This window comes from Lepisma saccharinum, chromosome 3 (assembly GCF_977018435.1).
Source record: "Lepisma saccharinum chromosome 3, izLepSacc3.1, whole genome shotgun sequence".
Lineage (NCBI taxonomy): Eukaryota > Metazoa > Arthropoda > Insecta > Zygentoma > Lepismatidae > Lepisma > Lepisma saccharinum.
In genome coordinates this window covers 34,300,858-34,325,171 of record NC_139231.1, presented here as the reverse complement: position 1 = coordinate 34,325,171, position 24,314 = coordinate 34,300,858, and the positions used below count along the sequence as shown (strand labels likewise).

The 24,314-nt window shown below is 40.5% G+C and overlaps 1 protein-coding gene across 1 annotated transcript in view; it reads right to left on the bottom strand.

Annotated features, from left to right (window-relative positions):
• Positions 1-2,633: 2,633 nt before the first annotated feature.
• The window catches only part of LOC145985510 (collagen and calcium-binding EGF domain-containing protein 1-like), a 30,710-nt gene continuing 9,029 nt past the window's right edge, over positions 2,634-24,314 (bottom strand). The window contains exons 5-6 of the mRNA XM_083119583.1: positions 23,631-23,797; positions 2,634-2,915 (exon numbers count right to left, since the gene is read on the bottom strand). Coding sequence (XP_082975709.1) covers positions 2,660-2,915; positions 23,631-23,797 — 423 coding nt within the window. The 3' untranslated portion in view covers positions 2,634-2,659. The remainder of the gene's footprint in view (positions 2,916-23,630; positions 23,798-24,314) is intronic.

The following is a 24,314-nucleotide window of genomic DNA, read 5'->3' as shown; positions in this document are numbered from 1 at the left end:
AACATCAAGCAGAAGGAAATGAAGGGTTCGTCGCTGTTCGTCATCTTGTCCTATAAAGCATATTTTCACTTGTCGTCATATTGCCATTCATCTCTCAGGATATTAAAACTTCCAAATATCCTATATTATGTTCCAAATAAGTTCTAATTACAAAATATATTTATCTCAATTATTAGTGTGATATTTACCTTTCCAGAAATGCACTATTTATATTTCATTATCTTCAAGGAGTTGAGAACTTCGCGATCTCAAGAGCTTTCTTTCCCAACGATCGCCATGACGTCCGCTAACTTCGGAATATTGTCGCACACAACCACCGCAGACTATTGAGAAGAAAATTGGAATTCGTCATCTTGCCTGCTTCGCCAACTTGCCTCAAGTTCTCCTGTAGTGTTTGCTCGCGATCTTACACCGAAGCTTCCGGTTCCAAGTCCTAGCCTGGGCATGGGGGTTTCTTTCATCCGTTTTCATCTAATCATGATTCATCATCCCCATTGTCACGATTTGCCTAACCGACAGAAAAGCGATGTACAATAAGTAAAATACAAATATTATGGGTTAAAAATTCTGTGAACACGTCATCCGCGGATAACTAACTCTCTAGCCTTCTTGAACCCGAAGGTTCATGGCTGCAGCAACACAGGCCATCTGTCCCTATCCTGAGCAAGATCCATAGGCGCCGGCTCCATGGAGCTTTGGGGGCTCGAACCCCCCAATGTTAACGATGTGGGGGGCAGAGCCCCCCCAATAATTTTGCTTAAGAGGATCTAATATATTATTTTGCTTCTCTTGTAAAGTTTACTCTGAATTGTGCCACATGAACTTAACTTTCAATACACATTTGAAATATTCTAGACCATCAACTTTGGGGGGCTATGACCAGAGACAGCAAAACACATGACTTATTAATATATACTAAGTATATAATTATGAATATTCTTAACATTTTTACTAAAAAGAGTTTCAAAAGATGATGTGCATGAACTAGGAGAGTGGATGAGACATTCGGGTTACAAATAGCTCTCACATGACATTCAGAACGAGATCATTGATATATGTTTTGCGCTCCGTAGTAGCAGATATTAAAAGTCGGGAATATTTTGCTATTATGGTTGACAAAACTTGTGACATATCCATTCGTGAACAATTTACATTTTGCATTCGAACTGTAAATGAAAATTTTAATATTTTTTAGGAATTCATGGGCTTTTAGGAGATTCCGAACACTGAGGCCAAAACTTAAAAAAAGGAGGGGTGAGTCATTCATTAATTAATTTCAGTGATCAGAGCCCCCCCCCAATAATTTTGTCAAGTCGGCGCCCCTGGCAAGATCTATATACTCTTTTCCATCCCTACCAATTTCCTTTAGGTCCATCTCAACATTATCCCTCCATCTTCGTCTTGGCCTTCCTACTGGTCTCTTACCATCAGGTTTCCCAACAAGAATCATCCGCGGATATGGCATATATTTCATTATGAATATATCCACATCTTGTATTTTTCCTCTGGAAAATACACAATCAGTCCAGCAAATCCACGGTAAACATTGAGCAAATTCTAGACATATTGCAACATAATATTATTTCGTAGATATGTTTCTTATATCAAGTCAGAACACTACAAAATCTTGAAAATCTCAGTACAACAGCTTAGAAATTGTAGATTTATTATGCTTTACCGTGGGCTCATATAGATAGATATTATATTCAATTTAGATCGAAACTATTTTTATTAAACTATATTATACTATTAATTTAAAAAAAAAAAAAAAAAAACCCACAGCGCGACAGCCCTTGAGAGCCTTGGCTTACCTACCGACTGCTGGTCTCCCTCCCACACTGTTCCTCCGTCACCTGTTATAGCGTGGAGATCTTAGACCAGTATTGGGGTGACGGGTGGTCAGCCCGACGAACCCCCAGTCGTTGTAGGTCTTCTCGACCGGGTTACCGCTCACTCATTCGGAGCTCCCCAATTTCCTCAAGAGGCATATATTCTAGAGGAGTATTATGAAGCTATAACAGAATATTTATAATCATATTCAAAGTGCATGCATAATTTTGAACGTGTTGCTGTTAAAATACTATTGTATTACCTTTATTGTATTATGCCATAATAAATTATAATCAACATGACTCACCGATAACACACTGTAAATTATACACTAGATAAGAGAAGTTAATAATTCCACCGAGTTCTTCGGATGAAATGAAAGGGAATCAAGGAAAAGCAATCCTGTAACAGTCCTTATAGTGATGGACTAGAGAGTACCTGAGGCTGTGGGCTTTCAACTTTTGCAGCGGTTGGCGTGTTGAAAAAAAAAGGGGTGGCGAAGTAGAAATTTTCCCTTTTCTTCTCTGCGGCAGTCTTTGTCTACCTCAAACCAGTCTGGCGCTCGAAATGGTTGCTAGAGTAGGGGCTACTCTGTAGCCTGTCTGATGATCTACCGAGGTGTATAAACATAATGTCGTATGTGAACTGCTGGTTCGACAAGCAACATATCAGTCTAGGTGTCGTCTCGATGCGATCTTGGTTTCAGCGCAGTGAAGTTAATGTGAAGAAATTAGACATTCAATAATTACAAATAATGTACATGAGACACCCGTTAAGAGTTAAATTTTATTCCATCACTTTCCACAATTACAGAGCTGTACACTAAATGTTACCCTAGTTCATCAGATATTCCGGCCTCACCGGACATGTCAAATTGTTCATCGTTATTTTGTAGATCTTTCACATAGTCTTCAATTTCCTCGTCGACTGTCTTCCAGTCTTCATCGCCTCGCATCGCTGGCAAGTTAACGTTTGTCACTGGGGACGGTAGATGGCCTTGCAGTAGGCGCCTTTGCCGATCCATCTTTTTCTTTTCATTGAAGATGTATTTCTTAATGGCTACGTCCAGATCATACTGTGGAGGCCTGTAAATTACCAAGAAAAAGGAAATAAAACATTTTTTGTGTGATTTAAGTGGTTCTATCCTTTTAGACCATGATTTTGTATTTTGTGATTCGTTACGTAGAATCAAGATCTTTATTATTTACGGTACCTAGGATTATTATTAACTATTTATTAAGGTTCATTTAATGCAGGTTGGGACTTTCTCTTATGATTTGTTAAGGTGCAGTTATAATCTTTTATGATTGTTACGATTTGTGTTTTGGTACACTACAGCTAAAATTTTTTTGATTTGTTAAAGTTCTGTTAAGCCTTTGATTATTTGTTAAGTGACATTTTGTTATTTGTTAAGGTACATTTAATACTTTTTGTCATTTTTGTTAAGATACATTTAAAAACTTTCCGTAATTTGTTAAACTACAGTTAAGACCTTTCGTAAATTGATTGTGATCATACTAAGTAAACATGGCAACATTTTTAATTTTTAGTCAATGGTCCAAGTGGGCAAAATTAAGAATTAGATATAATTTGGGGGTACTAATTTTCCTTTATGCCACAATTAGTGTTGCCCACGGGACGAGACGGGACAGGCTTTTAAAAATTCGAGACGAGACGAGATTGACCATGTGTCATAAGACAAACTAATATTTTCGAGACGAGACAGCATTTCCACGAGACGAGACAGGCCAAAGTCTCGTCTCGTGGGCAACACTAGCCACAATTATATTGGTGTGTAAGAATACAAAAAAAAGCATGATTGCCATTTTAAAGTGATAGCTAATATAAATGGCGGCCAATCCAAGATGGCGGATGTTAACTTTTGGTAAAAAAAAAACTACTATACCTCTGAAACTAATGGTCCGGTTTCAACGTTCTTCTTTTTAAACGAAAGCGTGCGATGCGTTCTATATTTAAGGTTACCTTAGATATTTCGATATTAGCAACCGTTAATTAGTAAATCACAGATTAGTGAAAAAAATTGTATTTCTTTACTAATAATTTTATGTTTATCATTAAATCACTAATAACCTAGGCATCTGAGAAGAAAGTGTTCCAAACAAAAATTGTAGTGTCAACTCTTATCTTTAATTTGACACATTGCACTTGTTGGTTTTGATCTCAGAATTCATTTAAAAAACCGAATTAATTATGTAGGGTGTGCAGCGAATGTTCGTTTAGTCCTATTTAATTGCACCTATTGTAACTGGCATCAACTATTGAACAACCTATTTATGTTAGATAACGGAAATAACATTTAATAATAATAAAATTAACAGTAATTTTATTATTATTAATAATAATACTATTATTATTAGCAGTAAATAGTTGCAGTACTAACTAACAATGAATAATTTTGTTTATTTGTTACCGGTATCCATGAAAGAACGTTATCGATTGATTGAAATTAAAATTTTGGGTGCGTCAGCACTTATGCTACTTGCACCCGTCTCATTATAGAGATACAAGCCCCTTACCATAGATAATATAATCAACATGTGTCTCTGAGGACATAAATCTCCTTACCCAGGTTAAAAACGGAGGCTGTATAGGGACACTCAGCACATGTAAGGACGAAACGCAGGATAACACAGCCCTACAGAGGATTTTACTGGCCGTAGGTCCAGACGCTGGCCTGCAAGACTGCAGTTTCCAGCGTGTAGTACGCGGAAGTGAGGCCAACATTTACGTGTGTTCAGAAACGGTTACCCCTTACACCTTACACCCAGAAAGAACATTAGAACATGCTATACGGCGCACGCTTTTAGAAGGAACATGAGTTTGGCCAATACCCAGCCAGTGCTACTGCGCTGTTGCCAAACTAACTTTTAGCGCAAGGAAAGGACAGAAAATTCGCGATGTGTCCATTATTTTTGATAATGCATGCACGGTATATATGAGTACAGTGAAATAATATAGTGAATATTTCTGCACAGAATTATAATATGATATCACTGTAGCATATACGAGAAACCCATACCTGAAAGAAGCTTGAAGGTATTTATTTATTCATCACCGCTCTCGTCGTCTTCCTCGGTCTCCGCATGGACGTCCGCAGGATGTTTTCCAGGGGGGGCAAACAAGTCACATTTTCCTCCATAATAGTGTTGTTTCCTCAAAAACATTGCTTAAATTTGAATATCATATTCATGCAATAATTAGCACATATTATTGTGGCTGTAATGAAATTATTGTGAAAAATATATAATTTTTGGTTGACTTTCATTTTCCAGGGGGGCACGGCCCCCTTCCCCCCCTCCCGGACGCCCATGGGTCTCTGTGTCACTGATTTCACTCATTTCCGAGTCACTCTCTTGGAGGTTAATGATTAGATTTTGCACCCTTGGTGCCTGTACTACTGGTGCTAAGTTTTGAGAGTGACATTATTTAAAATAAAAAGAACACACGGAACACACACTATGGCACGAAAGGGCTGTATTTAATCTTTTCACAAACTGTTCTTTGTGGCGCACGAGTGAACGGTAAGCGAATAATTTTACACCGTCCTTGCTACGAAAACGCTGAACTCAAACTGACCCAGGCTTTCAATGTTCGAGAACGCCCAGAACAATGAAGGGTCATTGTTTATATCGAGGCGAATTTAACACCCACAGTTTTCCCTAGACACAACAACTCAACTGCGTCAACACGGTGGCAACGAAAAAAAAACAGGCGGAAGGAAATGAAAGGTGTTTCCCTTGTTTCTTCAAGGAGCGATAACTCTGCCTGTAGGCGACGGAAATTCATGGGACTTGGACAGTCAGGTTCAAAATGTCTTTCCCCATCTTATGATGAACCTTAAAGTGGAGAGTTTTATGAAAACTTCTTGCGCGCAAGAAAAATACAGAACACTGCTTTTAACTTCCGCGCCGCAGTCTCCTAACTGTACAACGTTGCACTCCTGCCATTGGTTGATCGCCACGCACACCCTCTGCGTGGCCCCACCCGATATCGCTTCTAAAAGCGTGCGTCGTATAGTACTGTTTTATTAGTTGTTACAGTCGAAATGTCGGCTTTCATGAAAACAGAAACAGGACCTGAGAAATTGGTACATTATATATTCAGGGAGTTAGAATCACCGAATGAAGTGCATCCACCAAAAGACATGCCACTTATGGCTAATCGCGACGATAAGGATGAGTTTATGAAGGGACACTCGCAAAGAACGAACACTCATGCCAGGCACGTATCCAGAGAGGTGGCTTAGGGGGCTCGAGCCCCCCCCCCCCCGAAAGTTTTAAATTTACACTAGATAAAATGAGGTTTTTGGTTTCTTGTGGTGTGAAATAAAATAATGTGACAATAATTTAAGGAGAGAAATAATTATCGAGGCAAGACGGAGAATGTTCCGTAACCCTGTTATTGACAATAACACGTATCCAAGATGGTGTACAGGGGGCTCGACCCTCTCCCCAGGAAATATTTCAGTTAACGTTAGATAAAATTAGGTTTTTGGCTTCTTGAATAATGTGAAAATAATTTAAGGAGAGAAATAATTATCGAGAAAAAACGGAGAGTGTTTTATAACCCTGTTATTGTTAATAGCACGTATCCAAGGTGGGGATGAGGTGGCTTGAGCCCCCCCCCCCTCAGGAAATTTTTCTGCTTACACTAGATAAAATTAGATTTTTGGCGTTTTGAATAATGTGAAGATAATAAATTTATAAATCTGAGAGAAATTATTATCGAGACAAGACGGATGGTGTTCTATAACCCTATTATTGTCAATAGCACGTATCCAAGGTGGGAATCAGGAGGCTCGAGCCCCCCTTCAGGATTTTTTTTCTGATTACACTAGATAAAATTAGGATTTTGGCTTCTTGAATAATGTGATGATAATTTGGGAGAAATAATTATCGAGACAAGACGGAGTGGTTTATTAAAACAGAAATAAGCTGCATAGATCAACTGAAAATCAAAGTTTTGAGTGATGATTTAGTTTTGCCAGAACTAAATTTCGTATAAGCAGTCCGAGAATTTCATGGTATAAAAAATACTTTTGTTTAAGCCTACTGGGTTCGAAACACATTCAAACATTTAACTACCATGAAGAGACAGCCGAAAATTTTATGAATGTCGAGAAGAGAAAGCGAGAAGATGTTGCATATGTAGACATTTTAGGCGGAAATTGCAGGCTTTACCAGAACCCGAATCAGAGCTCTACCAACTGAGCCACCTAGCCATCCTTGACTTCAACCGATTTTTCGTTAAAATGTCTACATAGTACATGTCCTGTGTATATCAAATCGTAAGGTTTTGCCTGTATAGTGAACAAGCACAGAAAATATAGGAGAGAGAAGAAAACTGAGGAGCATTCCCACCGGTTGAGGAGAAATTTTTTCTTCTGTGGTGAACAAGAGCTATTGCTTCGAGGTGACAATGACAGTAGCCTAATAAGAGAGATTTCACACCGTGTCGCCTGAGGATTTCACAAGTCGAAATTATGTTTGTGCGGCCTTTTGTGTAGCTACGGTGTGAAACGTTGCTGTTGATTGGCCCATTCCAATCGTCATGTATCGCGTGTCCCTTCGGTCTGAAACCTTCCTAACTCTTGAAAATCCAAGTCACAAGGATGGAAAATTAGGGCCTTGTTAAGGTTAGGTGGGAAGGCAGGCAGACGACGGCACCCTAAAGGATCATATCCAAACCTGCAGGAAGAACGCATCTTACTTTAATCTCCAATACGGAATGATAAAACTTCTGGTGAGTTGATTTTAAAAAATGTGTCCGAGATAAAGAGTGGCGTGCCCATAATTTTCGGAAGGGAGAGGGGTTACGCATACTATTTTTGGTGGTCAGTCCTGATTTTGCCATTTTTTCCTGTCTTTGACGTTCTTCTTCTTCTTCTTTTTTTTAAAAAAAAGGAATACTGGGTCAAATGGGGTTATGACCTCACCAACACTCCCTTGGGCACGTCACTTGAGATAAATGAGTAAGCATTTGATCATACTGGGAGACGAAACATTAGATGTGTTGGGAACGGAAGGGTTTTCACTGTGCATTATTTGTTTCGTGATCCAACTGTATTCGAGAAGACTTCCTTTGTTTCGTGCCGATATATGACAAGACAGCGGAAGCTGTGACAGGCATTTTTGAACACTTATGAGTGCTAAGGCCTGAATCTGAACAATTTGGTGTGTTTCGGCTTTTATAAGAGCTGCAAACATGGGAGGACAAGACACGTTAGTGGTGTTCAGGCTCGAATCAGAGAGAAATATTCGAGAGCTGTCTGCGTCCAGTTCACAGCCCACAATTTGAATCTCGCGTTGTCGAGTGGATTGTCCATCCCGTGCATGTGTAACAGCTTCGTAAAAACACTCAAAAACACCGTAGATGTTTTTATGCCTGATGAGAAGAAATGGACAAACACACATACTGAGATGGTTCCGGCACACAATGTTAATGCATGGAAACAGAGGAGTCGAGTGGTAAACAATGTTCCGATTTCACGTTCTGATTAAAATGACAGCCTTACAGTGGCGACGATTTAATTAAGGGATAGTTGGTCCCCATTTTTTTTGCCTCAACATAGAGAAAGTAAACTTTCCTTACACCGCCGTCCGCCCCCCCTTTTTTGGAACCCAATTGCCACCACTGGTCTTAAACATACAATTGTGAGGTTCTTACTATACCCCTTTAGAAAATGGTGTTGAGCCCCCCCCCTGAAAGGAATTCCTGGATACGTGCCTGACTCATGCACAGGCCGGATTCAAACTCTGGGTGCCAACACAAAGAATTTGATTTCTCCTTAAATTTTTCCAGCATTGACCGCAGGGTATTTATTTCACCAGGTAATCTGACTTTCAATTTGCTACTTTCAAACTGTGTGAGGGTTGATATCACATTTGAAGATAGAAGAGGACCTCTTGGCTAAGGGGAAACCCATTCATGAAGCTGCTTAACACAAAAAGACAGATATGAAAGGTTTGTAGAAAAATCCGAAGTCTGGCCCTCCTCATCTGAAGAGATTCACATAAATTACGTAGTCATACATCTTCCATTGATAGGGCCTCCCCGATGGCACAGTGGTAACGTCGTTGCCTTGTAATCAAGGAGTCCCGGGTTCGAAACCCGGTTGAGGCTCATAGTGGTTCGGATCCCACTTTAAACTGTAGGTCAAGTCCCGGTTAGCCTTACTGTGCATAAAGTGGACTTCAAACACCAAATCGAATCGAATCTTCTATTGATATCCTTTTTGAGATTCCTTAGGAGATTCTTCACCTCGAATGCCTAGAGAGAGAATGTTACAGAGGGAAACTCGAAGTAATGCTGAGAGGTATGAGGAATTAAGAAGAAAAGCAGATAGACTCTGAAAACAAAAGTAGAAAATGATGTATAAAAAGAAGATGCTAGAGATACAAGAATTAAATCAACAAAGTGAAATATGAAAATTCTACAGAGTAATAGATAGAATGAGAATAGGACAGTGATGTGCACTGAGGAGTAGCTAGTCTAGCAGACATAGATCAATCAATCTTACATCTCTAATTATTTTCAAATCACAATATTTAGTGTCTTGTTGAAGCCACAGTTCACATATTATAACACTTCTTTTTTCACGCGGTTCTCGTCCCTCGGTGAGATCTGCCGGCAAAACTGGAAGGAGTACTCTAGCTGGGTTTCCCTCCGACTCACCAGTTTCAGGTAGAAACGGCCGCCGCTCTTGTTTTTTTTTGTTTTTTTAATACGGAAGATATAACAAATGTTTGCTCACACTCTCTCTCACTCTTGTCTTAGTAGTGTTTTATTTAAATATTCTAATCTCTCGGCCACCAATAAAAAAAATGGGTTAGCTAAACTACAGCGCCTTGAATAACGTAGTGTGGAAAACGACCCAACAAACTGGTTCCCCAGACGGATGAGAAACATAGATGGCAGTGCGATCAATGTCGGTGCTAATTTTCTTATGAAAGTAATGCGGCTTTGTTAGTTTTTGGAATATATTGTGTAGATTTGTTTGTCTTAAAAGGCGGTACGTGAATTGATGGAAACAGTTATATTTGTGGAGTGATTTGCAGTCACGAAATGGCATTAATTTGGAAAGAAAAGTAAAATAAAATTAATAAATAAATAGCATGCGTAACACAAGAAGAAACATCGCAATGTCATTCCGGACGTCAGGTCTTGCACTGTGTATTAGAGTTTATTTTTCTATGTTATTAGAATATAAATAGTATCCTGAGAGATATTTCATACCGAGGCGACAAACCACAAATGTTGCTTGAAAGCGAACAGTCGGAAATCAATGCAGCCTTTCGAACCGTAGGGACAAAAGCTCTGACTGCACCGTTTCCTCAAGGAGATTTTAGACCAAAGCGACACGCGACAAACGATACGAGGATTTCACACCAAAGCGACACGGGTCATTCGGTCAAGGCAACTTTCATACCGAAGCGACACATGTTGCTTGGAAAGGAGTCAACCAAGAGCAACATTTCACATCGTAGCGGCATGACGGGAAGCACAGGCCAGCGTTCGGTTGGTGAAATCCTCAAGCGATAAGTGTCGCGTGGCGCTTGTCGCTTTGGTGCGCAATCTCACTAAAGCAAGACACTCATTGCATCGCGTATGCGCGAACAACAAACCACGGCAACATGTTGCAAGCTATTGAGGAAATGGCCCAGTTTGAGCGACGCAGAAGCGACAAAGCGACACGTGTGACTTATCGTGTAGCCTAGATCTGTTGTTGTAATGTGCGGCTTATCGTGTCGCCTATCTGTTGTTCGCAAGCAACGCTTGCTAATAGACTGAATGCACCATGTCGCTTGTCACTTACTTGGGAACTCCCCCTGTAGCGCGTCGCTTCTGTCTCAGCACCCTTCCTTTAAGGAGCTTTCCGACCGAAGTAACAAGTAGCACGCGAATACGCCATATGAACGTGTCGTTTGCTGTTTGGACCCTCATGTGCAATGAATGGTATTTTACAGTCTGGAAGTGTGTGTCACTAGTTTGACAGTGTGAACATTACTTGTCGCTTGTCCCATAAGCTAATGAGCTTATGGAAGTCATATAAGGGACAATCGTGAACAGAGAACTCTGGACTCCTGATTTTTCAGTGCCCTTCAGATGCACTGGGAAGAAATTATTTGTATTTTTTTAACGTTGCTCTTTCATCACTTTACCTAATTTCTGCCATGACGATGAACGTAGATTCAATTAAACAGGTGAAGGGTGTATACAAGAAAAACACTCATGCACAGGCACATGCTCGAATCCGGATCCTTCAGTAACGACATCGTGAGATGGAGGAATTAGGGAAATCTAGTAAAGCATTTTTTTTCTTCAAAAAAACATTAATCATATACAAAGATGGTGTTTAAAAAATCCAATTGAAAAACACCATGGAGGAAAAATGCAGTTTGCTTTACCTATACCCACGTATCCGAATGGTTAGCGCTTTTCTGTCGTCTTTGTTGTCGGCAGACGTCCGTGGGGGAGTGGTTATCACAGCGCGCTACGACAGTACGGGTTCCGGGTTCGAACCTTGAACTGGGCATGGGTGTTATTTGTGTGTGTCCCTTCATCAATTTTATTGTATCATCATCGCGATTAATCAAATGTGACATAAGGTGACGCTAAGTAACAAAAATCAAATCAAACCATTGAGTGTTTGATTTGGTATATTTTACTTCGCTTTTCTGCCACTTTTGCCTAATCGAGAAGATGATAGGATATAATTGATGAAGGGACACACAAAGAACACCCGTGGACAGGCCAGGATTCGAACCCATGATTTCTGGCTTAGTAGTCATATCAAATTTATATATTTTTTTATTTTGGAAATAGGAGTTTCGTGTTGCTTTTTAGTAGTCATTCCTCAATTTGCAATCTTTTCCCACCTTTGACGTTCTTTTCTTAGGAATACTGGGCCCTAAAGGGAGGGGGGTGACCCTCATCAATCCCCCTTAGGCACGCCACTGATTGCTACCTCAAGTGTCGACGTCACCGCACGTAACTGGAATAGGATGTGAGCCAAGAATAGGAGGTTGTAAGCATAAGAATGGAGAAGTAATTGTAGAAGAGAACCAGATACTGAATAGATGGGTAGAACACTTCAAAGAGATTTTGAATACTAAAGTGGGAGACCAAGAAGAAGAGCAGTATAATAGGAATATAGGGAATAGAGATGATCATAAGGTACAAGTACCTACTATGGAAGAAGTTGAATTTGTAATGAAAAAAATAGCAATAATAGAGTTCCAGGCGAGGTTGAAGTGATAATGAACTTATTAAACTTGGTGGTAGCAGTTTGTTGGTGGCAATATATAGATTGATTGTAATGATATGGGAAACTGAAACCATGACCCACAAATGGAAATCCGGAATAATATGCCCAATTTATAAGAAATGTGATAAATTAATATGTGGAAATTACAGAGGCATCACACTTCTTATTTTATTATTAGACAGATGATGGAGAAGTTTTATGAACATGATGTGGATTTGCATTTTTATTTGTTGACTTCAGGCAGGCTTTTGACAGTGTTAATCGGAATGAACTGTTTAAAGTACTTGAGGAGTATAATACCCGCCTCAAAATAATAAGACTACTAAGGCAAGAGTGAAAGAAAGTAAGTAGTAAACTGAGTGAAGAATTTGAATGCAATACAGGAGTGAAACAGGGGGATTGCCTTTCGGCAGTATTATTTAATCTGGTATTGCACAAAGTACTGAATGTAGTTGACCAGAAGGGAACAATATTTGGAAAGTCCAGTCAAATCTGCGCATATGGAGATGATATTACTAGACCAATAAAGACAGTTAAACAAATTTATGAGCAAATGGATAGAGAAGCAATAAAAATGGGGCTCACTGTAAATAAAAAGAAGACTACGTATATGAGAATGTCTAAGTCTCAGATCAGAAAAATACCTCAAGATCTGACAATTGGAGAGAAAAAGTTTGAGGGAGTTCCTTGTTTAAGATATCTGGGAACAATGGTATATAAAGATAATGATATGAGTAAAGTGATAAAGAAAAAAATGCAGGCAAGCAATCGTGCATATTTTGGAAATAAGCATATGCTCATAAATAGACTGATTGATTACAAGAAATACAAAGCTCAATCAAAACTTATAAAACACTGGTACAACCAGTTGTCACTTAAGGATCAGAGAATTGGACTTAAAATTGTAAGAGAAGATGCCCTCAGAATATTTGAGAGACGAATATTAAGAGAGATATATGGACCTGTGAGGAAGATGATGGCTGGAGAGTAAGATATAATGCAAAGCTACATTATTTAATAAGAGGCCAGGATATAGTGAGATTTGTCAAAGATCAGAGAATAAAGTGGTTGGGACATGTAAAGAGAATGATTGAGGACCGGATGCCAAGAACAATGTTGAGAGAAAAGCTTCCTCACGCAAGAAGAAAGGGCAGACCACGAGTTCGATGGACAGACGACGTTGCTGCAAAGTTGCGGACGATGAAAATTAAAGGATGGAGGAGAAGAATTGATGACAGAGTGGAATGGAGGCAGATTGTGGAGGAGGCCAAGGCTCACCAAGGGCTGTAGATCTAGATAGAGAGAGAGGCTTGCCTTCTGTTAGGCCAGCTTTAGACGAAAGCATTTTCCTTAACATTTGTGTCATGACCAAAATGCTACCGTGTAAAGTGAAAATTCTTATTGCATTTCAGATGCAATGGCATATTTCATGGCATTTCTCAAGGATAGAACCCGTCCTATTTCCGTAGCATTTTTCGCAGCATAACCAATCAGAAGCGACCTCTAGGTCATGAGTGCAGGTGTAATGGTGGCCGCATGAGATGTAAACAACGTATCATTTCACACTTCTAAAATACGATAACTATTCAACCGAGAGGAATATCGCTTCCTATTAAATGGTTTTAGGTAGAGAAGAATGGCGCTGATAAAATACACACCTTACAACGTTTACTGTACACGTATGGAAGAATATTTTAGCTATTTCAATTGTAAACACCGTGCACACAGCGACGTGCCTTTCGTGCTGTATGTATTGTACATTGTAATTGCAATAGCGAACCAAAATGTTCCATGAAATGCTTTCGTGTAAAGTACTATCTGTTATAAGATTTTTGGAAGCATTTACGTAGTATTTATGCTAGCAAAAATGTTGAAGGAAATTAATGCTTTCGTCTAAAGCCGGCATTATTATAGATTTGACTTTCATGAAAGCAGACGTTGCGACTGTAACAACTATTAAACGGTAATGGCATGTTCTAATGTTCTTTCTGGGTGTAAGGTGTAAGGGGTGACCGTTTCTGAACACACGTAAATGTCGTCCTCACTTCCACGTACTACACCCTGGACTAAAATTGCAGTCTTGCAGGCCAACAAGGCTCTGGCGTCATGACCTACGGCCAGTAAAATCCTCTGTAGGGCTGTGTTATCCTGCGTTTCGTCCTTACATGTGCTGAGTGTCCCTATACAGCCTTCGTTTTTAACCTGGGTAAGGAGATTTATGTCCTCAGAGACACATGTTGATTATATTATCTATGGTAAGGGGCTTGTATCTCTATAATGTGACGGGTGCAAGCATTCTGCAGGGCGCGCAAAGGGTGGGGAAGAGGGGGAGGCACGCGGGAGGGATTCTCGTGAACTTTAAGGATGACTATAAACACAAAATAGAGGAAATTGAAACGGGATGTAGGAGACTTGTTGCTTTCAAAGCAGATATTAACAATTGGCAACTGTGTATCGTAGTGGCTTACAGACCACCAAAAAATTATAAATTCTATTCAGATCAATTCTTCAAAAATCTTCACATTTGCTTCCAGAATATAACAGAGAAATACCCAAATGCAGAGATACTAGTACTAGGGGATTTGAATGCTAGGATTGGAGCTGAAGATACCATGGTCGAAACGGAGGGGGGAAGGGGGTGGAAAGGAGAAGTAAAGATAAAGTTATTAACACGGGCGGGAGGGAACTGGTACAACTTTGCGAGGCGATGAATTTAGAAATACTAAATGGGAAATATTTCGGTGATCGGGAGGGGGAATTTACGTTTGTGGCAAAATCGGGTAAAAGCGTTACCGATTACAATTTCTCCAGGGAACTACTAACGGAACTGAGAGACTTCCAAATAGGAGAAAGAATTGAATCGCATCACTTTCCAATCATTTTGTCTCTGAGATCGGCAACACGGACGACGGGAGGGGAAACGGAGGAGGGGGAAGGGAAGTCGCCACCAGAACAATACTGAAATTCAAATGGAACGAGGGCGGGCGGGAAAGAATGAGAGAAATTATGGGGGACGGAAATACATCTATGCTCAAACCACAAATAGAGAGCGAGATAGAAAGCGGGGAATCAGGGAGGGCGGTTAAATTGTTGCAGCATAGTCTAACGAGGGCGGGGCTGCACATGCGAGCACAAGAAACAAACCTTACGAGAACCGGGGGGGGGGGGGGGATAATGCAAAATGCAAGAGCACGAGAGAGCTCCTGCAAAAATCTATGCGAGAATACCGCAAGTTTAACAGCGAAGATAGAAAGTTTGTTTACTTAGATCGAAGAAAAAAATACAAACAAAACTTGGAAGAAGCGAGGGAAGACTGGAGGTGCAAGAATACGCAAACGCTAGACGTGGCGATAGAGAAGAAAAACAGCGGGGAGATGTGGGCAGTCATAAAAAATATTAAAAGGGGGAAAGGGAGGAGGGGGTGACATTGAACCAGCAATCTGGGACAGATATTTCGAAGAGTTGTACAAGGGACCAGAGGTACAAAACTGTAGGAAGGTATTTTTCAGCGCTTTCTAGGTACTTATACTCCAATTCTAAAGGTAAAAAGGTAAAGTGTTCCCCTGTGCATAGCACCACGCCATGAAGGCGTATAGGGGGTGTGGGGGTAACGCCCCACACTTTCTTGATCCGGTCGTGAGTGGGGGTGATGTGATCAGCATCACGCCCCTGACCGCCTTTACCCCCCCAGGGTTTCCCCCAGGTACCCATGTTATTCGACGCTGGGTGGGCGCCGGGGCCGCTTCCATCGTTAGAAAAGTTCCCGGATTTGAACCGGCCGGGGATCGAACCCGGGACCTTTAGCATGGTAGTCAGACGCGTTACCGACTGAGCCACCGCGGCCACAATTCTGGATGAGGAAATTAAGGCAACAGACGTAAACAGGCAAGAAACAACCTTAAAAATGGGAAGGCGTCATGGGCGTACGAAATCTTAGGGGAAATGGTAAAAACTGGCCTAGAAAGCGACGACAAGATAAATTTAACATCGAAATTATTTAATAATATGTACAGAAAAGGTACTTTTCCGGATTTCTGGAGTGAGTCCATTATTTGTCCTATCTACAAGGGAAAAGGGGATATGCAAAAACCGAATAATTACAGGGGCTTCTCTCTACTCCCGGTTATGAGCAAGGTGTATACCAGTCTGTTATGTTCGAAAATTAAGAAGTGGGCGGATATATTTGACAAATTCACGCCGTTACGAACCGGTTTCCGGAACAAATGCAACACAATAGACAACATATTTATACTGCAAACACTGATAGACGAACGGCTAAGGAAAAAGGGGCGTAAACTATACACATGTTTTGTCGATTTTCGCAAAGCTTTCGACGCAATAAACAGGGACAAACTATGGGAGAAACTGTGGCACATGGGAATGTCGGCGACTATGGTTAACGCGTTAAGAGCGATATATAGGAAGGTGGAGTTCTGTGTCAGATGCCAGGCAACAACGGTGACTGAAAATAGAAAATCGGGGGCGGGTGTGAAGCAAGGATATGTTTTATCCTTACTCCTGTTTATACTCTATATAAATGACATTGTCACATATGTAGAGGGGGAAGACGGTGACACCCCAAAGGTCGGGACGGCCAAGGTTCCGGCTTTCCTGTTCGCGGACGACGTTGTTCTGATCTCGGAGACAAAAGCAGGGCTGCAAAGATCGCTCGGCGGGTTGGAAAAGTTCAGCCGTGACTCTAAGTTAAAAGTAAATGAGGCCGAAATGAAAATTGTTGTGTTTAAAAATGTGTGTGTGTATGGGAAGGGAGAGAAGTGGAACTTTATGGGTCAAGAACTGGAAAGGGTTAAACGGATAAATTACTTGGATCTAAAAATCACTATGACAGGAACATGGGCGAGACACTTACAAACAGTGAGGGGGAAGGCGCGAACTGTAACGGACACAATAATGGGAATAACAAGAAAACTGCAAAACTATGAAATGAGCTTCGTCGATAAGCTATATCGAGCCCTATTAATATCTTCCGTTGGGTATGGGTGCGAAATCTTGGGGGCAAAAGGGGAAAATATAATTAACCAAATATAGGGAAGGCTCTCGTACAACAACTAAGGCAGAGGCGAAGATATAGTACAAGCAATGCAAGCACTGCTTGCATAATTCGAATATCATTTAATGTACTTAATGTTCTAACCGTATTTAGTTTCCATCGCACTCGATTTCGCGAAAAAATGCGGCCGCAAACTCCCCCAGCAGCTCTGTAGCAAGCACCAGCCTCAATGCTTGCAGCCGTTCTGCGGGAAAATAAGGCCTCCGAAGGAGTCACATGGCGAAGCGTGAAATTCTGGTGGAACCCGTCCACAAAGCTTCTACAAAAAGCTGTGCTTTCCGAGCTTGCGTGATTCCCGAAAATAGCCGAGTTCAACCGAAAGCAGAAGGATTCATCTATGGGTACGTTGCCAGCAAAAACTAGTAACGAATATTTGTCTTCATGAACACGTAAACAAGATCGCAAATATAATAATAATTGTTAGTCATAAAATAACTAAAAGAAGTTATTATCACTGTTCTAAATTCCATATATATCATATTATATTACAAATTATTTTAGATTTCGCGAAATGTAAAACGAGTACAAAAAAGTTGACATTGGGAGTTGGGGCAGTGGAATTTCTGCACCCCCGTGAAGAGTTTTCTCAGGGAGGGAGGGAAGATTGGACGGACCTTGGTCCTGCACCCTGCTTCCTGGTCGGTCCAGCTCAAATTACGCCAGAAGTGTTGACCGCTACCAGTGTTTGCAACTGCCAAATTATTTACTCAGTAATTCAAGTGAGCTCTTTCACAAATTTTACAATCAATAAATTGACTGCTTTTGAATAAAACTTGGGGTGAAAATAAAGCTATCTGAGAAAGAACTATCTACTGATATTTGTACATGGCATAGAAGTAAATCGTATACATTCTGCATATTATGAGCACAAGAATATGTTTTAATGATTGATTGATTGATTTGTTGTTTTAAGTCCACTTTATGCACAGTAAGGCTAATCGGGACTGGACCTACAGTTTAAAATGGTATCTGAAACACTTGTGCCTCCACCGGGTATCGAACCCGGAACCCCTTGATTACAAGGCGACGACACTACCACTGCGCCATCGGGGAGGCCCGAATATGTTTTAAGTTCTATTATTATGACGCAAGTGGTGTTCCCAGGGTCTTTTTACGGTCCCCATTTTGTCATCTTTTCCTTCCTTTGACGTTTTTTCTTAGATATACTGGGCCAAAAGGGGGTTATGTCTACCATCCACCCCCCCCCCCCCTTCGCCCCGGGCACGCCATTGAATGACATTTTATTACTTAAATATTAATGTACATACTCGTTCTGCTGAAATGATTCTGATTCCTCCGCGTAATTTTTATCTCCAAACTGATATATCTTTCCTTTGTGACGGATAAAATTAAGGAAATAGGTTGGTATCACTTTCTGTTGTTTCAGAGATTTTCAAAGTGATCTTGTGTGGATGCTTGCATTTGCAGTTGTGGAAAGCGCGTGGGATAGTGTGAGTGTTTGTTGCTTCGTGTTTTGTGCTGTGAATTTATCGGAATGAACGCGTATTTAGGAACGGTTGATGTGAAGTGCGGGTGTATTAAGGCAATTGAAAATTGCTTCGTTTAGCTCGAGAGAGATAAGTGTTAAAATGAAAATCGTGGAAGGGGGTCGACCAACACCAAGAGTTTGAAATTTATTGTGGTGAGTACATCGTCTATGCATGTGTTTCTTTGCTTTGAAATGAATTTTTTATTGTTTGTGTTTAACTTTTTATTTAGTGTTTAAGTTACTCCAATGCGGTTTTTAGGGTGCCCAAAAATACTAAATTACATCATGCAGCGTAAAATAAACAAATGATTCCCATTTTTTTTATCTAAATCGGTTTGGTCACCGTTTGACCATATTAAATAATAATGAACAAATAAAGGTACTAATAAGTAAGTAAGAAATTCCGTCTCCCTTTAGTCGTATGCGGAAAGTTCGCATATGCAAAACGTTTAATATCATATGAATAACGTTACCTGGATTTTTTTTAAAAAGTAAATGTGACGTTTGCGGATCATATGGTTTATTTTTAGTACAGTCACTTTATTACGATATTTTGACAAATCCAGCGACTGGGTAAATGAGGCTATAAACCTTGAATCTTTCCCCTCGGCATGTCGTTGTACTACATGTTTTGTTGTACTGAAACATTGCTTGCCTCCTTCGTAAGACTACACTTCGCTACTGAAGTAAGGGGAGGGGAAATGGGCTCGTTGGCAAAAGCAGTTAAGGGTAAACTATTCGAAATCGGGTTGGGATGGGTATGGGAAGAAGAGCACGTAGACCAAGGAACACTGATATAGATCGGCAAGAATTAATGATGGAAACTGCAACTAAAATATCACTAGACCTCCAGACAAGGGACATTCGGGAATGGGGACAAGCAAATTATATGAAAACAGTAAGCAAGGAAAGAAGAGAGGGATTAGTATGGCTGAGACTGGGGGTGGAGACACAGTGCGGTGAAAAGAGAGGGATGTATACCTCGACCACAAGGGAAAAAAACCTTCCGTCAAAAGCGTTCGCGCATCTTCCCTGTCGTTATCGGTGCTCGGGCAGTGTTGCCAGGTCAGACCTGAAAAATTCGGGAGATTGTTCCTTGGGAAACCTGAAGATCTGCTACAAAATCCGATGATCTAATAGTAGCAGATGAACTACGTTATCGGGGCGGCGGGCGGCATAGGCGTGCGCACTGGGGTGCAAGGTGACGTCCGCAGATTTTTTCCAGGGAGGGGGGAAACAATGTATTTTTATCAGGCGGGTAAACGAGGCATATTACCCCGTAATAATGTTGCCCTCTCACAAAACGCCACTCGAGTTTGAAATTATCACGTTCCTACATCCCTATTATAATAATGGATGTAAATTACTGTGACTGAAATCAACTCATACATCTGAAATAATAGTTTTCCAGAAAGGGAGGTGGGGTGGCGACCATCCTTGCACTTCCTTCTGGACGGCCATGCCGCTATAAAATTTTGTAGAAAATTACGTATTTAAGAATAGTATATTACGGATAGAAAATTAAGTATTTTCAAGCCGATGAAAGTTTTTCTAGCAAATTTCTTGTTATTAACACTCACATGCTTTATATATATATATATACACACACACACATACATACACACACACACACACATATATACATGAATAAAATAATTTGCCCACGTTACGAAGTCAGTGTTTCTACCTAGTAAGACAAGGACGTTTCACTGTGTTTGTGTCACTTTTCATCAGTTTTTCATTCATCCATATTGTCGTACTTACCCGTAGCATAGTACAGTTACACATGTAGATAAACATTGTTATGAATACAAAAACAGTATATTTTTTACTATTGTAGAGCAGATTGACTCTTTATTATTATTTATTATTTTACATTATTGTTGTTCTATTACAGATTGTAAAAAAAAAGGTAAAGTGCTCCCCTGTGCTTAGCACCACGCCATGAAGGCGTATAGGGGGTGTGGGAGTAACGCCCCACACTTTCTTGATCCGGTCGTGAGTGGGGGTGATGTGATCAGCATCACGCCCCTGACCGCCTTTACCTCCCAAGGTTTCCCCCAGGTACCCATGTCATTCGACGCTGGGTGGGCGCCGGGGCTGCTACCAACGTTAGAAAAGTTTCCGGATTTGAACCGGCCGGGGATCGAAACCGGGACCTTTAGCATGGTAGTCAGACGCGTTACCGACTGAGCCACCGCGGCTCAATTACAATTGCAGATTGTTGAGATAAGAATTTCCCGCCATAAGCTGAGATCTGCGCATGTCACGTTCACTTCGGTTAGTGTGGGAAGGACGTGGCAGAAGAACTGGTCCACTGCATTCAGTCGAGAGAGTGAAACCATGGCGGATACAAGTGCTTTCACTGTTGAGGAGCGTTTGGTGGTTTCTGTGTGGGTTCACGAACGTCAGAACACGAAGGAGACAATGACAGACATATTGAGGGACTTTGGAAAACCGCCGCCATCACGACCAACGTTATTCGCATGGGAGAAGAAAACCTTTGCGACGGGAAGTGCTCTCGATGCACCACGTAGCGGAAGGCCTACGACTCGCACCGAAACTTGTGCTGCTGTGGCGGAATCAATTGAACGATCGCCAATGAAGTCAACCCGTAAGCGGTCTGCAGAATTAGGCATCCCGCGATCGACTATGCGAGACCACATGCGGAAAGACTTGAACGTTTCATGTTTTCGGCAATGCTCAGTGAATGAGTTGAGTGATCGTCACTTGGAGCAACGTGTGCATGCATGTGAAATGCTGCTCGCACGCTTCCCGCATGCAAATGATTAAAAAAAACCACGTTATATTCTCTGAATAGTGTGCGATTTATCGTAGCTCACGAAAACGTAACGTCTTTTTTTGGACAAAAGACAATCCGCACTTTTATGAGGAAATCGAGTGCAATCCGCCGCATGTTATGATTTGGGCAGGGATAACGGCAGACCATCTGCTTGGACCATATTTCTTTTATGGTCCTGTGAACCAGCACAGCTATCTTCACACGATTAACACGTGGTTGCTTCCAGAATTAACGGCAAGAGTAATAGCTGACATCGTTACACTTCAACAAGACGGTGCTCCACCACATTTTGCTGTGAGTGTCCGCAAATGGCTAAATGAACTGTTTCCAAACAGCTGGATTGGACGTGGATCACGAGACCTTCCAGCACCGTTGCCATGGCCTCCACGAAGCCCAGACCTTACCACACCGGACAATGCACTATGGGGCATAATAATAGAAGACGTTCGTAAACGACGATCAACTGAAAGACTGAGTTCGCATTGGCATTTGAATGGATCACCCCTCATATGCTGCAGCGGATGCACACAAGAACATGGCGACGCATCAACCTTTGCATCGAACATGGAGGAGTGCACACTGACGTTGTTGATCAATGAACCTTGAACCTTTGTAACAATGTTAATATGTTATTCACAATAAATGTTAATGTTAACCAGACATTGTTTATTCAAAATAAAGGTTGAAATTTAAAAAATATACTGTTTTGTATTCATAACAATGTTTATCTGCATGTCTAACTGTACTATGCTATTAACATGTAAAGGGACTTTTCGCCCACCCTGTACATATGAATGTATAATATGTAATGGGGATGACGGGATCATCTGTTTGCTTGCCTGGGAACGCGCGCCCTGCAGGACAAATGGCTGGAGGGTGTGGGAAAAGAAGAAGTGCTCAAATTAGTTGTGGAAAAGAGTGCAGCAAGTGTGGAAAAGTTGGAGGAAGTGGGAGTGTTTTTGGTGAAAGTGAAGGAAAAGAGAAGTGAGGTGAGGAAGAAGGAAGAAAGACTGGAAGAAGAACGAGTGGAGTGAATGAGCTGTTAGGGGAAGGGAAAGAATATGTATACATAGGGGACTAACTAAGAGACAGCATATAAGATAAACTAAATACAATATATAGCCTATATATGTGTGTGTGTGTATGTGTGTATGTATTGTAGAAAAATCGAAATGTTATGTAGTGCGTACAGCTTATGACTCGCACATGAAAGAAAGAATAAATCTAAATCTAAAGTAGTAAGTGCTGACGCACCCAACATTTTAATTTCAATCAATCAATAACGTTCTTCCATGGACACCGGTACATGTAAACAAAATTATTCGTTATTAGTTAGTACTGCAACTATTTACTGCTAATGATGATAATAGTATTATTATTAATAATAAAATTACTGTTAATTTTATTATTATTAAATGTTATTTCAGTTATCTAACATAAATACATGGTTCAATAGTTGATGCCAGTTACAATAGGTGCAATTAAGTAGGACTAAACGAACATTCGGCTAGAAGCATTCGCTGCACACCCTACAAAATTAATTCGTTTTATTTTTTTCTTATAAATTCTGAGGTCAAAACCAACAAGTGCAATATGTCAAATTAAAGATAAGAGTTTGCACTACATTTTTTGTTTGGAACACTTTCTTCTCAGATGCCTAGGTTATTAGTAATTTAATGATAAACATAAAATTATTAGTAAAGAAATACGAATTTTTTAACTAATCTGCGATTTACTAATTAACGGTTGCTAATATCGAAAAATCTAAGATAACTTTATTTATAGAACGCATCGCACGCTTTCGCGCTTTCGTTTAAAAAGAACGTTGAAATCGGACCATTAGTTTCAGAGATATAGTCGTTTTTCAAAAGTCAACATCCGCCATTTTGGATTGGCCGCCATTTCTATTAGCTACCACATTGAAATGGCAATCATGTGTTTTTCGTATCCTTACACTGTGGCATAAAGGAAAATTAGTACCCGCAAATTATACCGAATTCTCGGCTGGCCGTAGACTATTTAATAATTTCTATCTGTGGACGCGCGCAACGTAAGAAAGCGTTAAGATTAAGGTAAAGCAATGACTTGAACATTAAGATGTTTATCATAAGAAATTGATTACCATAAGGCTGTCAAAAAAAATTATTACCTGTCTTGCTTGAAAACTTTTTCTTGGAGCTGTTGAATATCATGTTTTACATCCGCCATAAGAAGTAACAAGAAGTCAAATGAGCCAGGCTCCCCCTTAGCGCCCGTCTGTCCTTCATCTCCTTTTTCTCCTTTTCTTCCTTCCTTCCCGGTAGCTCCAGTACGCCCCTAAAATGAAAATTTTAAAAATTAATTTTTATTTCAAGATAATTGTCGATTAATACAGGCAACTTAACTACTGCAGGCTATAGTAAAAATAATGTTCTCGATATAAATTTCGATGTAATTCTTGGCGCTTCTCTTGGTAGTCGCGACTCTAAAATGTGGTTGTGCACTTCACAAAGGCAGCTTGCCCCCTACTTTGAACAAAAATAAACTCTCTTGCTCGAGCGTCGACACCAATTTCCTTCAGTGCGTGTAGTTCAGTATTATGTAACCTTCTCCGTTCACATGTTTCATCTCTTTAGGTCAAATTATTTTTCTTAAAATTTAATTTTCAAAACTTTTAGTGAAAGGGGCCATGACGTTTCATATCCATTCAAAACTACAGGCATAATTAGTGTCTTGTATGTACAGTGGCGTGTCCAAGGGGAGGTTCGTGGAAGTCATAATTCTTCCTCCGCCGCTTTGTTCCAGAACGTCAAAAGCAGGAAAAGATGGCAAAATGATGGCTGACTACTAAAAA